Raw genomic sequence first — 15142 nt, 5'->3', positions numbered from 1 at the left:
AGCCAGTTTATTAACAGCTAGCCTTAGCCTAGTTACAAAACTTAAAACAATTAAGCTGAAATCTCCTACAAAACTAGTCTTGCATGCTTGTCACCCCACTCTCGAGATGAAAGCAATTCAGTTTTGGCCTGGTGTTGTTGTTGTTGTTGTTGTTGTTGGGTGTGTGCCTGTCTGTCCTTTCCCCTAGGCTACCAGAGGCTTTCCCGCAGCTCGTTCGAGATGCGGTACGCGGACGAGTAGGCGGACGAGAGCGTCAGCGACACCTTCGTGATGGCAACGAGCAGCAGGATGCCGCCGAATGCGAGCAGGCTGTGCTTTACCACCTGGTCGCCGAACGGCAGTATCTTTAGGTAGAAGAGGAAGCGCGACAGCAGCGTTGGCGGCAGCCCTGGCATCATCTGGTGGAGGCGCGTGAAAAAGGAAAATACAAAAATTCGAAAAAAGGGAGAGATGCAGCAAAGAAAGAAACGTTAATAACGGTCACGATGGGGCTAAAGGGGGGTTTTTACACCCCTATTTCCAGTTACGCGACATTGAGCGGCGGGTGGTTTTGTATGCAGCACAAGATCGAAATGAAGTCTTCGCCTGAAGGGAAGGCGCAATTGTGAGATTCAATGTGTATGAGAAAGCGGATGACGGAGGGATGTCTTCTGTGTGTACCTCTTTGGTACACGCATACACACAAGCATAAACACACACACACACACACTCACAGACACACACACACTTGCATTTTCTCCGTTCTCAAGCCGGCATCAATGGAACGAAAACATGAATGACACACACATGCGGCCATGCGGTTTGGTTAGGATAATGGAAACATTGCGATAGTGTTTATAGTTACTATGAGCACCGGCGATGGAGGCGACGATGGCGAAAAGCTCATGCGCGTTGAGATGAACATGCCCCTGGGAGGAGGAAACACAACAACCGGTAGTACGGTACACTTACAATTTCGAACCAGAGTGCCGGTACGACGAGCTTGGAGAACTTCTCGCAGTGCGCCATACTGCTCAGATCGTCCAGTACCATGTTGATCTGGAACTTGACCGACAGCTCCAGCGGAAGTCCCGATATCTGCGTACCATCGAGTGCGATCGGAAACAGTCATAACAAATGGTTGGTGGCGTTAAAGGGGCTTCACTCTGAACGACAATGTTCGCCGCTGGTTTTGTTTTGCTTACCGGATTGATCATGAAATGGCTCCGGTGGGCGGTCGGATCCGGCCGGGAACCGTTCACGTGTGACCGCACCTTCGGATCGGCGTCGAGAAAGTGCGGATAGCTGAGGGCGATCGGGAAGCCGTAGTAGCAGCTGGTAACGTCGATCAGACCACGCGGCAAACAGTTACCTGGTGTGTGTGTGTGTTGGGAAGAGGGTTTTACATAAATAAAATTACCTTTTTTTAGCACAAAAGTAGAGAAAAATGGCAAATCCTTACCCTTGCGGCAGTAGCACTTGTTGCGCGGATCGTACTCGCCATTATCGAGCGCATTTTCCTCAAACACAAACTTGGTTGCCTTCAGCCCGTCCACCTCGTAGTCGGTACCGTTTTGGATCTAAAAAAAAAGAAGAGAATGTCACATTATTTATTCCCTTTAATGTTCTTGTGGGCTTGCGCTGTTTCACGCAACACATTACTCACCAGTATCTGCGCACGGCACATGCTTTTGCGGAAGAACAGCAGCTGATCGTCCGGCTCGATGAAGCTCTTAAACTTGGTACCGTCGGACGCGTTGCGAATGTTGCTGCAATGGCTACCATTCCACTGGGCCAGGTCCGGCGACCCGAGGTAGGTATCGTACAGGCCCGAAACGCTCGCCGTCGTCTCCCCCGTGTAGAACGTTTCGAAATCATCATCAAAGTCGTACATCTGCGGAGAGGTGAAGGAAGAAGCTAGTGCTTGCTACCCACCCGGAAAGCCTCCCTTCATTCGCCCATTCTTACCCGATCGATCAGGCCCACCTTGTCGAACGATATCCAGTTCGGCAGGAAGGTGTAGCCGAGCGTGGTCAGCGTGGTCGGATAGCCGTACATAAACTCGCGCGCCGTCTGTCGCTCGAGCGGCTGCACCTTCGTTTGCCGTATGAGCAGATTGATTGGCCAGCGGATAAAGTACGGCTGTTTGGCGGCCACATGCGCTATGCTCTACGAAAAGGAAGGGGGGGGGGGGAAGAAGAATGGAGGAATTTTAGAATAAAACTAAATTAAGTTACTACAAAGGAAGAGAAAGAGATACTTACCAGGCATTACACCACCGTCACCACCACCACAACATACAAGCCGTTTCCACTCGGGGGAGGGGTTTTTGGTTAATAAGTGTGTGCGTATTGAGAAGTGTGAATCCTCGGGAAAGAAGATTACAAACTCTTTACTACAGTTTGCAAGTTTGCGTTTGTAATTAGTAAGAACAGGACGACTTAAGCCTTAACCTTAACCTTAAATCATTGTGTTAACCGGTTTAATGATGAAGAGACAGCAAAAAAAGTATGTTAGATGTTCCTTGGCCACCTCCCGAAGTTAGATACACCTTGACGTCGATCGCATTACTTCTCAAACTTACCAGCAGCGCAATGTTGGGCATCATAAAGACGTCATCCTCCCGCAGGTTGCCGGACATGCCCTTCTGAAAGATCAGCGGATGGTGCGGTCTCGTCGAAACGGTCCCATTGTCGTTGAACGTAATGTTGTCGTGCGACATCAGCTCCCTTATAAATAGTGGGTAAAAATAGACACACAGGCATTGAAACAAAAAAACAAGAGGAAGCCACAATAAAAGGGGTAAAGCAACGTCGACACGATCGATCGATCCCTTTTTTCGTGCGATCGTACGCGCTTGTCCTTGGAGCACCTGGGGAATGTAGACGCTCACCTGTAGACGTACGGGCCCACTTCCTCGATCTGCATCTTTTCGGCCCGGCCCGCCATAAAGTCTTCCGCGTTGGTCACGTTAAAGAGATAGATCTTGATGTACAGATCGACGGGCGGTGTGCGCCAGAGGTTGAAAATTTCCGACCCTTCCTGGAAGATTAGTTTCTGCCGAGAGGGAACCGGGGAGCACCGATCCAGAGCAGCAATGGAAAAAGGGGAAAAAGAAGGAAAAAAACCGGTACGATGAGTTTACACAGGAACACTCCTTTGTTTTTCCTGCTCCTGGCAATTACGTGGTGGCGATGGCGGTCCCGCAAATAACGGCGCAAAGGGAAGACGACGTTCGATTGTGCGCGTAGGGAACAACCGGGACCGACCCGGAGAGGACAAGTTTTTAGTTTGCTGTTGTTGAGATTGCTCGTTTCGTGTTTCGGAATGCCAATCACTGTCCAAACCGGGTGCATATGCTGCACACACACACACTCTATACACAAACAGGGCGCTTTTTTCGCGTCAAGTTCGTTCACCAGGAGAGGAGTTGAGTGCTGTGCGCGCGTTGGTGGTGTGCATTTTTTATTGCATTTATTTTTCAAGGTCTAGTCCGAAAGTACGCAGCACAAAGAGCGGTTGAACGAGTTTTTGCGCAAAAAAAATAAAAATAAAAGAAAAAATGTCGGCGTAACACAAGCGCGATGCATTTTTAAAAGAAAACCACCGGGAATTTGGTTGATTTGCCGTCGTCGTCGTCGTTTTTTTCCTTTCTTTTTTTTCTTTTTCCCTTCATTCCCATCCATCTTGTGAGGGAACTTTCATCGGGTGCGTATTAATGTTGCGTAAAATTCCCGCAAGACCTCCCCCCGCCCCAAGAGTACGCAAAACAGAATTGCCTTTGCTTTGTGTAATGCATTGGTAATATCAGGGCAGGAATTGAATGTCAATGAAGTTGAGAGGCTCGTTCATAGCAAAGGGGGAGGGAGGGGAACGAAACTTAATCGAACGCTTTAGTATTCTTAAAGCACGCACTATGGTAAATGGTAAACCACAAGCAAATGTCGCTCTTGTTGTGGTGTTACAGCAAAGTTGCTCTGCATTTACTACTACTACTACTACTACTACTACTACTACTACTACTACTACTACTACTACTACTACTTACCCATTTAAATATTAGTAAATAAGGATCAAGGATGTGAATGAGCGCACCGCAGATAATGAACATGAAGCCGGCGGCCATAAGCATAAACGTTCCTGTGATAAGGAGAAAAGAGAAAAAAGAGAGATATTAAATTAAGTGGGAAGGATCTTAAATTTTAAACAGGTCTTATTCAGTTATTTCGCATTGAAGAATTGTATAGAAATTCACTACTAAGTTTTATATTTAAATCGCAGCAATTTAGTGTCAGATGTTCCCATCTGTTTACTACTTATTATTTAGAGAGGGTAGTTGAGAGCAACTACAGTACTAAGAGAGCTTAAACAGTACTAAAAATAACCATTATGGGATGTTGTATCTCACTCGCTGTAAGGTCTTTGACCAGGTGACCAAACTTTCAGGCGTCCTACTTGAGATTCAAACGTTCCTTAACTAAAAGTAACGTTCGTTTTTTATAGGGGAAAATAATAGCTGAATATTTTTAACTTTGTACAGCATTCGATTATGCTTTAAAAAATCCAAAATGTATACATCAAAAATACCTTTACAAAGTTATCGCATTATTGACTCTAATCGCACGATCAGATGGGCCGTAGTTTAGAGACCCCTGGTCTAGACATTGGTCCTTGAAATTATTGTTTGTTCTGGTCGATGGAGCATGGTCTGACCCGCGCGACCAGCACTTCTCCAATGACGGTTAAACCGAAAACTAGACCAATGCGTAAATAGCGGCCAATGAGCCGAGTGCCGAAATGTATCATTAAAAATCGAAAGAAGTAGTGCAACAAACTTTGGAGCATATGTTGTTCCATTACTACAAAAAGCGTCCAACTTCGATTCGAAATACTACGAACTTATCGGTACGTCTTCTATACAGGGTTTGCTAGGGGTTCTCATTGTTGTAGGACACTTCTTTGACTTTATCTTGTTGGAAGTGAAACTTTTATGATGGGAATTGGACTGTGTGGCATCCCTATTGGACAGGCTCCTTGGAAATTCTTATTGGATTTGTCTAACAACGGCGCTATAGAGTCCAATTCACGTGGCATAAAGTTCTTTTCCCGCAAGAAAGAGTTAGTAAAGTGTCCCACAACTATGAGAACTCCTGGAAAACCCTGTAAAACTGTTTTGAACTGATTCATAGAGAATGACCCAAAAGACCGTGATGCTTATACATCTTGTGTATATTGTTTTTGTGAATCATCACATTCAAATAATTATGTCCATTGGGGTGGAATACTTTCAAATCCTTAGTCATACAAATAAAACGCATTTTAATGATAGTGTTAGTGGGTGGTAGTCATAAAACAACAACAACTCTAAGAAATGGCAATGGAAAAAAGACGAAATAATTGATTTGAGGCGTACTTCCTTAAACGTGATGCTAAAGGTCACTGTCATTAGAACGATTCAAATTCTCGTTAATGTGTGGGACCTTACCTTAATAGCAAAAAACAAACAGCTCTGCATTGAACGCAATTCGCCATCAAATCGTGATTGTGCAAATTATATCAACTTTTTGCCCCATAAAAAAAACATTTTCCTAGAACAAATCATTAATCACCGCGTTATGCGCGTAGCATCCTTTAATCATCCTTCCGTGTATCCAACAATTATTAATCAATCTGCAGCAGGTGTTGCTAAAACGTGCCCAGGAACGACCACCAGAAACAATGCCACCAACACGTGAACTTCCGGTAGATTAGCCAACCAACCCATCATCCTTTTTTCCGCACCGAACAGCGGGTGTATGATTGATCTGCTACTACTAATCGACAGCACGATTTACTGTGTACCACTGTTGGATTAGCTAGTTGGCTAATTTACCACACCACTGCACCGCTCACTGACCGGCCAAGTTGCAGTTGAACCTGTTCCACCCGGGCTCGATTACCTCCCCCTCCCCCCGGGGCGTGAGAAGGCGTGGAAAGGGAAAGGACCGTTGCAATCATTCTAGCACTCGTGCGCATCAATGAGCGCCGTAATTGTGGCTGTGCAGAAAGACAGATCAGGTAAGGTAGTTTGCAGCATGGAAGGGCTAAAGTTCAATCCCACTTACTCTACCGGGGTGACAGTGCTGTGACGCACGATGAAGCAAATAGCAGTTAATGGTATGCTGTTTTTTTAAACAATAATAAGCAAATTACTAACCCAGCTTGCAGCGGAGATTAGCGTTCTGGAATTGAGCTTTGCGTGAGAAGCTTTGCTCAGACTGGATCTTGATCGGTGGGCCCACATGATCCTCCACCGAGCAGGACCATCGTACAAATCCCATACATATCCTTAAGCAGACTGTACGATCGATTAGCGGACGTCACGTTTTGCACCCACCGCTAATCCAGCCCGCGAGAATTGTGCACAGAAATCCGGTTCGAAGGGCCAAAACGAAAGCGCGAGAAAACCGATTCCACAGTTAGCTCTCACATGGAGGCAATTAAATGCTCATCGATCGGTTGCACGCTGTCGCCCGCACAACACCCGCGGCGACCAAAAACGTGTTAATGACATGTGCGCCGGACATACCGGCCACACCTCTTCAATGGTGAGGGGGTGTGTGATGATACCGGTGATTAATTACAGGGGTACTCAACCGTATCATTGAATCCACAAGCCGCCGAAAGAAGACATCAATTTGCTAGCGATCAAACATAAATGCGTAAATCAGTCGTAACGCTTCACTGGCCACGGGTGAATCGTACTTGATCGCGTGATTGCGATCAGTCAGCGCCTACTACAAAGGCGCGGAACGAAAGAAATCATAAAATGCATGTTTTTTTTTTCATCCAAAGAGAACAAAACGTTCCGTCCGGACGCAGCGAAGGTTACTTGGATTCGATGAAAATGGCCGCATTTTTTTTATTATCGAACAATCGAAATCGACGCCAGGCCCCCCCAAGATAGCGCTTCAAAAATGGTTTCAAATATTTAAAAGAGCTTGTACAAAAGCAAAAAAAAAGAAGAACATCGTCAAAATGTTCAAGGCATTCATACCGAACGGTAGGGGGTATTATGGTGGTGTGTAGCCTAGTTTTTTTTTGTTCATTCACATACACTCTCGCTCGCAATTGAACGACTGCGTGCAACAATCCGCTCTTCAGTTGGAGGTTGGATCGCAACCATTCTCTCCCAAAACTTGATGCTAAACAAAAAAAAAATCGAAAAGCCCTACGGTAATGAGTGGCAATGCTAAATGTCATGTCCTTGGGACTTTTGGGAGCAACGGCAACAACAACAGCACTCTGGCCGGCCACACCCCATCAATCTGCCACAACATCAATCAGCACACGCAAACAGGATCGGCCACCGCCGACACGTGAGCCGATCGACTCGGCCGAAGGCATTCATCAGCAAATTACCATCTCCTGGGTATGGTCGAGGAGATTCATAAAATAATTACACGCGAGGCGTTGTGTGATTTATAATCGGGAGCCCATCATGCACACACGCACGCACACTGACCACACACACGCACACACGGCTTTGGGATGGTGGGACGATTTGCATTCGAACGACATCCCCCCACGGCAACGGGACATGGTGTGGTGTTGTCAGTGTCCATCCATCCGTCTATTCGATATTCAAATCAACCGATTGCGCCCTTAACACCGAGCAGCGAGCCCCGGGACTGGTTCGGAAGCGGGCGGATTGTTTACAGTAAGCCACCATCTTGCCTTTGGTACGACAGCTAACCGCGGACTATATTTGCATACACCGCCACCGCTGCATACCGTACGGTTGGCGAGGTTGCTTCTGCCGGATGCGTCATTCTTGACGTGCGGTATATGCTTCCTCTTGCTCTTGTTCGCATCTTGCAAGATAATGTTATTTTTATTTGCTAATTTTGTATGGGAGATTTTCTGAAGATTGATTTTTGCACACGCTATCTTTGAGAGATCTTAGTACTCCATCGTCTGCTAGAAGTCAAGACAGTCCAGGATCTGATCTTTAATCTATATCGTTTCTGGAACGGAGTCCCTCATACTCATACCGATGGTAGAATTGACGCTGATCCTGTATTGGTCCTGGAACTGATTCTGCACTTGTATCGATCCTGAGAATGACCCTAAACCTACACTGGCTCTGGAACTGATTCTGAATCCCTTTTGGTCCTAGAACTGATGCTGAACCCGTATTGGTGCAGGAATTGGTTCTGCACTCATATCGATCCTTGAAGTGATCACAAACCTATAACGTTCCTGAAACTGAAACCCTACTTAAATCATTTCTGGATCTGATTTTGAACCAACATTGATCCTTAAATTGTATTCTGATGCAAAAACTGTAGCTGGATCAATCTCAGTCTTGAAATGGATCGTGAAACTGTTCAAGAACCGATAGAGTACCCACTCCGATCTAGCGGCTGATTCCACTGCCACAATTATCAATGAAGCCTTCCATTCGGTAGCAGTTCTTTTGTATTTTCAGCGCAGACATTTACGGTAGATGTTGACAATTAGTCATGCTAGTACCCAGGAAGTAACAAAGCTAATGAATGCCCTTTACCCCTAGCTAGAATATGCACATGGATAGGAGAAGAGATAACTTATCTCCAACATTGTGGTATTTTAGGATATCTTTTATTTTTCCCCTATGCAGTTTCACCTTTGGTAGCTCAAATTATGTCAACAATCCGTTCTAAAGTCCCACGTCAAACTGTGATTGTTAGCCTATCTGAAAAGCGCACCTGTTAGTGTAATCTTCTACTTTAATCACATGTAAATTATGTCAGGAACAGTACAAAACCTCAACAATATTGTCAAAATCGTCAAAAAGCTGTCAGATGAGCACCGATAATACAATTCAGTTGATGATCCAGATCCGCTATCTGTTTCAGCAGAGTCAGTTTCAGAAAATCTTAGTATCTAGTACAGAGTGTCAATAGACATTGATTGAGTTCCTTTCCCAAGGCATGTACAAGCATATATGCTCATGGGGCGATGCTCATGATATTTAATTGCAGTTCTTAGGGCTTTTTAATACCAGTTTACGAAAAAAAAACCAACAAACCCTCCCTAACCGGCCTGTACCCTCAATGCCCTAAAGCGTTGGCTCACACACCACTGCAATTAATCCCTCTCTTTTTGTTAAATTAAATAAAACATACATCGAACCGACCTGATACATACACTCTCTTGCATACACGCTAGCAGGGCATGGAGAAAAACAAGAAACTCCAATCTAATGCATGCCGAAGCGAGCTTCGTTCGACCTTGGGACTCACTATCTCCTCCCCACCAGTGCAGCCATTTGACCGATTCGGAAAATCTATGCTTATCGACTAGATGCTTCATGTACGAGCACACATTCCAAGAGGCCACCCCTTCTTCCCTTTTCCCCCGATCTCCCCCCCCCCCCATCAAGAAGAGCCGTTCTTGCGGCGGTCGTATTTTGCCGCGCTCCATTGACTGGACAACACACACACACTCCGAACGGAGAGCGCTACCCACAAGAGACACTTGCGAATGTTGCAAGGTTGCACTCTGTGTGTGTGCTTGGTAGGTGCATCGGGTGCAACAGGTGAAGTGCGCGTCCGACCGCTTAGAGGTGCGGTGGTCTTCGATCCACTATCGCTAGCCAGTCATGTGGAAATCATAATTGCGAGTGCACTTTCCAGACGGTTTGTGTATTGTATTGTGGGGGGGGGGGCTGGGGCCCTTTTTTTTTGCTCTCCTCCCGATACCGACCGTTAGTAATTCTTCCGTTAATCGTGTGTAACCTTATCGGGCCTTTTTTTATTGTGTTTTTGTGTTTTTTTGTTGTTGCATTTGCGTAAAGGCGTATCGGTGTTCACCTTCCGCGAGCACACGCGCAAGCGAAATTGAAACACACACACACACCCATACACTCTTGCCACGAGGAGATGGCCACGAAGGACGAGAGTCTTGGCACAAACCTGCCTTAATGGGAAATCGCTAGAAGGACGTGCAAGAGTGTGTGGCTTCGTGTTGAAAAACGCACCGTTGGTGGAGTGTATCGGTGCAGATCACTTATCAGTGAGCTTTTCTTTCTTTTGTTTGTTATCTACAGCCCCATCCATCAAGGCACTTCTTCACAAATGACACTGAAATGTCACACACCAAATGACTAGTAAAAAAAACGGTCCACCATCCAAACGACAAAGCGGGCAAAAGATTGAAGTTCAGCACGCGTAATTAATTGTCCTCGAGTGCCACGAGTGACAATCAGCTCAGGACGATCGCGATCGCACCGAGTGCCGAGTTGGCGGCAGGCCGGTGAGAGAGAGCCGCTCAGGGAGCGACAATTACTGGCCATGAAAAGTAGTAACAATAAAAAGAAAACGATGGCCACCCGGTCCGATGAAGGCCGGTGGCGGGTTGCGGTAAAAATGCAAAATGAACACAACAAAACATGCAACAAAACAGCGCACACCAAATGAAACAGGTACTCCTTGACCCTGGCGGTGGTGATCGGTGAAGATCACCGGCCAGGACGATCGAATCGACCAGATCTTGCTGTGTGTCAACATTCCGGTGTGTGTGTGTATATGTTCTTGCTGCCCTGATCTTGCCACCCAATTGGCAGTTAAATTCCTCTGGCCGTTGGTGCGTCATACGCATGCGGCGCACCTGAACTCATTAGCGCACGCTCGGCTAGATCCTGAAGGCGAATCGATCATCAGTGTCCGGTGCTGGGGCTACAGATGCAAGCCTGGTTAAACGGGCAACATTATCAACCTAAACGGCAAATGAGCAATTAACATTTGCATTCACTCGCAGTGACCGACGGACAAATACCGACGTCATAGCAAACCGTCGGAACCCAACTGTTTCCCGACTCCGCTCGCACTCATCTGAAGTTAATTTTGAATCCAGCATCAAACGAGCGACATGTTGCAAGCTCATCCCGACTCCCGACCCCGGCGTGATGGGACGATCCGCTCCCCTCCCCCCCCTTTCCCCACCGTTACGTAACACCGGCTCGGCATTGCATAAACAGCGTGCGCCGTTTATCAAATCCCTTCGTTCATTCAAATCTCGCGCATCCCTTCCTCAGCCGCGCTCCCGAAAAGGCCAACCTTGCACGTTTGAGAACTGCGCAGGCTGTCGACCTACACCCTCGAACAGTCAATTAAAGTGGAGAACTTTCCCGACGGTGCTGCTAGTGCTACTGCTGCTGCTAAACAACGTATCGCACGACGGCCGGTAGCCGGTAGAAATCTGCTGCGTCGTCGTCGTTGTCGCTTTCCGACGACATTGGCCATCGGCGTACGCGTCCAGCGGTGCGAGGCAGGGTGCGTAGAAAAGCGGCAATGAAGTGGGTCTGTGTGTGCCTGATAATTATCGGTACACATTTGTGTCCCACATGACACGCAAACGAAGCGTTACGGGCATATGCAAAAAAGGGCGGAAAAGGGCGCTTGGGCAGGGGAGGTTGTGTGTGTGTTTGGATCTCCCTTTCAGCAATCGGTCAGCAGGGTGCAGCAGAGGGTCAAAACGGTAGAGGTAACAGGATATGGTAATGGTCTCGTCGCATGGGGCCCCATTACGCGCCCTTTACCCGACTGCCGTTCATTCTTCAAGGAACCATTTAAGGGTTAAAATCATTAGCCCTGGGAGAAGGGGTAGGAGGGGGTGGTCCGATCCGTTATCCGTTGTCCTAGCTGGGGAGCTGGGAGACGTTGGAGGGGTTTGTTTGCGTATCAGCCAACAGGGGGTGTTAGAATCTATCCGATGGAATTTATAAAATGTATGTTTTTATCGCAGTTTTGCAAGCAGCGAGCAAGTGAGATATTATCGGCTAGACGCTGTTAAAAGTGACGTAAAGGTTGTTTTTTGAAAGTTGTAGTAGTTGTTTTTCTGACAAATAGATGGCGCAACAGTTTAGCAGCACAGACGTCAAAACAAACGCGCCTGACACAACCAACAACAGCTTAGTGTAGTGTGTAGAACCGATTTTCTCATTCTCATTTTTGCTGAATGGTTCCCACTTATTGATAAGGATTTTTAAGATGATAATAAGGCTCTATATATCCTTTCCTTTAGTAATCTCCTTACAAAACCCTAATCACAAAATCACATCTCATTTTTCGAGGACCGAACCCTGAACGGGCCCCCTACTTATTAGGTGATCCCCGTGCCAACTACACCACGGGACCGGTTTGATTGCGCACCTGCTAAACGTCGAACTGCTTCCGCGCACATATTCTGCACAGTGTTCGTTTTTGCGCCCTAAAGCAGGCTGCTAGTGAGAGAGTGGGTACCTTTCTACTAACTGCACACGGTAGGCAAGGCATGATGAAATGTAATTCTACCCTGTCTACTAATGCCACTCCTGCCGCTAATACCAACAATTGGACGTTATACAACATACGATCGAAAGGCAACCCACCAAATGATTCCAATCGCTAGCGAAAGCTCCTAGGACCACGCTACTCAGCTACTGCTAATGTCCATTAATCCCATACCCAATGGGATTGGAAGGTGGCTTGTCTGAAACGTGAGCATAAGCACCTGTAATCCGAAATCGCTTCCTAAAATCAATCAACCACAAATTACGCCCCTTCCCACCAAGAACGATCATCCCGGAGCGCGTGCAGCAAACACGGGCGCGTTTCGATTGATGGTGTAGCCCGCGCTGTCCATCAAATACTGGTTTGGCCTGTTCGAACGGTTCGGTTGGCCAGTCGCTCACCTCGGCATCCCCGGGGACTGAGACACAGCAGAACATAAGACACACTAACACTCCCTCCAACCCAGTTGAAGCGATCAGTCCGGCGAGCATCCTGTGCCGGTTGAATGGCGTGCTTTGTTCGACAGTGAATGTGCAGAGCTGTGTACACACGGATCGCTAGAAATTAGCTATTCTTCGCAACGTGACACGAGCTCTGGCAAGACTTATTCGTAACTCCAAGATGCACAAAACACCGCCGTGAACGGTGGCGATGGTGGTGGTGGAAAATAATGATCGTCCGAGCTGGTGGACGGGTCGGATCATGCATATAATTCAATATTCTTACAACCCCGCCGAATGGAATGGTCGTTACTGTCCCCGGCAATTAGGCGATATCGGGCGCTATCTCGGGGTGTCCAGCGGGACAGCACCGATACAGGGATAGAGAGGGATACAAAGAGAGCGACAGAGATGGATAAAGAGAAAGAGAGAGAGAGAGAGATGGTGCCCTATGACACAATACGCCAAACAAGGTACACCATGCGGTTAAGGTTAAACACGCGCAAAGAATGTGCGCGCCTGCGGGGAATGTCTTGGTTGTCGTATGCGTGTGGCGTACGCGGAAATAGACGTACCCCGGGCCAGGCAACAATGCGGTGATCGAGTGGAATTTTCCAAACAAACAACATCGGGCGTTTGACATTTGGGAAGGTTCTGTCACACACAAGGCACTGGGCCGCGAAAACACCCAGCCAATGTGTAGTGCGCGCATATCAAGATGTCGGAGCTCGTTGCGCCAACACTCTTGTGTGTGCGTTGTTTGTGTGTGTGTTTGTGTCTCGGTACAGGTTTTCCTTTTCCTTGCACAAAGTGCTGCTGCATGGTGCTGCACGCTGCAGCATACTACGCGTGCAAGTCTTCTGGCCTTCTCACAAGAAGAAGAAGAAGAAGAAGAAAACCGGGTCCCCGCGATCGGTAGGTAGGCGCAAAAATTTGGACACCGATCGGATCGGGTGATCGGGTGGCGATGGGTTTACACTTGTTGCCCTTCGATGCGAGCGCATGATTGCAACATCCCGCACACCAAGTCTTGCCTTTCCTCGTCCCTTCGATCACAGCACACTCCCTGGCCCCTCTTCCTGCCGTAAAGATCACCTGAGCACTCGGAGGCTGCCTGTTTTTCCGTTTGCATTGCGCCTCGCGCACCGAGTGTCAAGCCCCCCGCCTGCGCTCACGACGCTCGGCGCGGCGTGTCTCTGCGTGTGTGTGCGCGGCTCGACTTCTGCGTCTCGGGCACGAGAATGTGGTATTTCTTCGGCACCAGGGCTGCCCGTTTGAGTGCAATCCATCCATCGAAAGGGGAGGGATTGCTGCAGCCAGAACGAACGCAAACACACAGGCCTCCGACTATGGTCCGTTGGCCCGGTTCCGAATCTCCGCACAAGCCGAGACACAATTTTCCTTCCGCCAAACACACTGTCGTCCTCGAATTTTTCTAAACAAATGCAAAACCACTCTCCCTCCCCCTTGCTGCTGCGGCATACTTACGGTTGGGGTAGCGCGTGTGTCGGCCATGCTTCGGTTGGTGGAAGAAATAGTCGAGCAGGGAAAATTCACTCCGAATCCGGCGCCGGAACGGGCCCAGGCTCACTGACCGGCGGCGCTGTGACGTCCCGGAGCTGCCGCCACCGCCCGCCGAGGAGCAACAGTCTCCACTGCTGCTGCTGCCGCTGCTGCTACCGCCCAAACTGCCACCAGCGCAGCTCGGACTGCCGCCGAATATTGTTTGATACTGACTGCCGAACAGACTCGCAAAGTCACGCATGGTGTGGTTGTGTTTTCTTCTCCTTCTTCTTTTTGTATGTGTTTTGTGTTTGCTCACTTGTCACACAGCACTACTGACAGCCAAACGCCAAGGATGCGGAACCTTCGCTCCTCACTCACTAAGCCTACTACGTCGTTTTTGGAATCGAAAAATGGAAGCGTCCGCTCGCAACTCCTTCACCCTTGATTACACCTTTCACAAGAACCCACCCACAAAGTTGTTGAATCCCACAGCACAGAAAATCGAACCCCCGCCAGAGCTCGGTGTCACTTCACTTCCCTCACTGTCTGTCTGTTCACTCCGCTGCGCGGCAAAATCACTCCAGAAAGCGAACTCACCAATCACAAAACCTTGTTTTATCCTTGCTCGAAAAAGGACAAATCAGCCATATAAACTATGGACGCGTGCGAGGGGCACCAGGGATCGTTATCGCATCGCACCGCACACAATTCACCAGCATTGACACGAAGCACGCTGCACGAAGTTGAAAACGGGAAGGACTTCAACTCCTTTCGGACGAGTTCGAAGCGTTCTTGTTTCCTCTCTTTTTCCGCTTCTGTTTAATTGCACGCGTTCGTTCGTTCGTTCGTTCGCGATCGTTCTGCGTCCGTCGTGATGAGCGCGCGGTAGTAGACTGTGGCGAGTGCTCAGGCGCGGGCTTC

At 48.0% G+C, this 15142-nt stretch overlaps 1 protein-coding gene across 1 annotated transcript; it reads right to left on the bottom strand.

Moving 5' to 3' along the window:
- Positions 1 to 64: 64 nt before the first annotated feature.
- LOC120897268 (scavenger receptor class B member 1) lies at positions 65 to 15142 on the bottom strand. Its single transcript, XM_040302002.1, has 10 exons — positions 14204 to 15142; positions 4028 to 4119; positions 2873 to 3036; positions 2564 to 2708; positions 1948 to 2148; positions 1646 to 1873; positions 1442 to 1559; positions 1185 to 1351; positions 952 to 1077; positions 65 to 398 (listed from the first exon to the last, which is right to left on the bottom strand). The coding sequence occupies exons 1-10, from the start codon at positions 14478 to 14480 to the stop codon at positions 189 to 191; spliced, it is 1728 nt and encodes a 575-aa protein (XP_040157936.1). The 5' UTR covers positions 14481 to 15142; the 3' UTR covers positions 65 to 188.

This window comes from Anopheles arabiensis, chromosome 2, assembly GCF_016920715.1.
Source record: "Anopheles arabiensis isolate DONGOLA chromosome 2, AaraD3, whole genome shotgun sequence".
Taxonomy (NCBI): Eukaryota; Metazoa; Arthropoda; class Insecta; order Diptera; family Culicidae; genus Anopheles; species Anopheles arabiensis.
The sequence above is the reverse complement of the archived record's forward strand: the minus strand, read 5'-3'. Positions and strand labels throughout refer to the sequence as shown.

Coding starts and splice junctions, on each gene's coding strand:
- LOC120897268 (XM_040302002.1), bottom strand. CDS start 14,480: ATGCGTGACTTTGCGAGTCTGTTCGGCAGTCAGTATCAAACAATATTC. Junction 4,120..14,203: donor ACACACGCGCTACCCCAACC/GTAAGTATGCCG, acceptor TCCTTATCACAG/GAACGTTTATGCTTATGGCC. Junction 1,352..1,441: donor CAAGTGCTACTGCCGCAAGG/GTAAGGATTTGC, acceptor CACACACACCAG/GTAACTGTTTGCCGCGTGGT.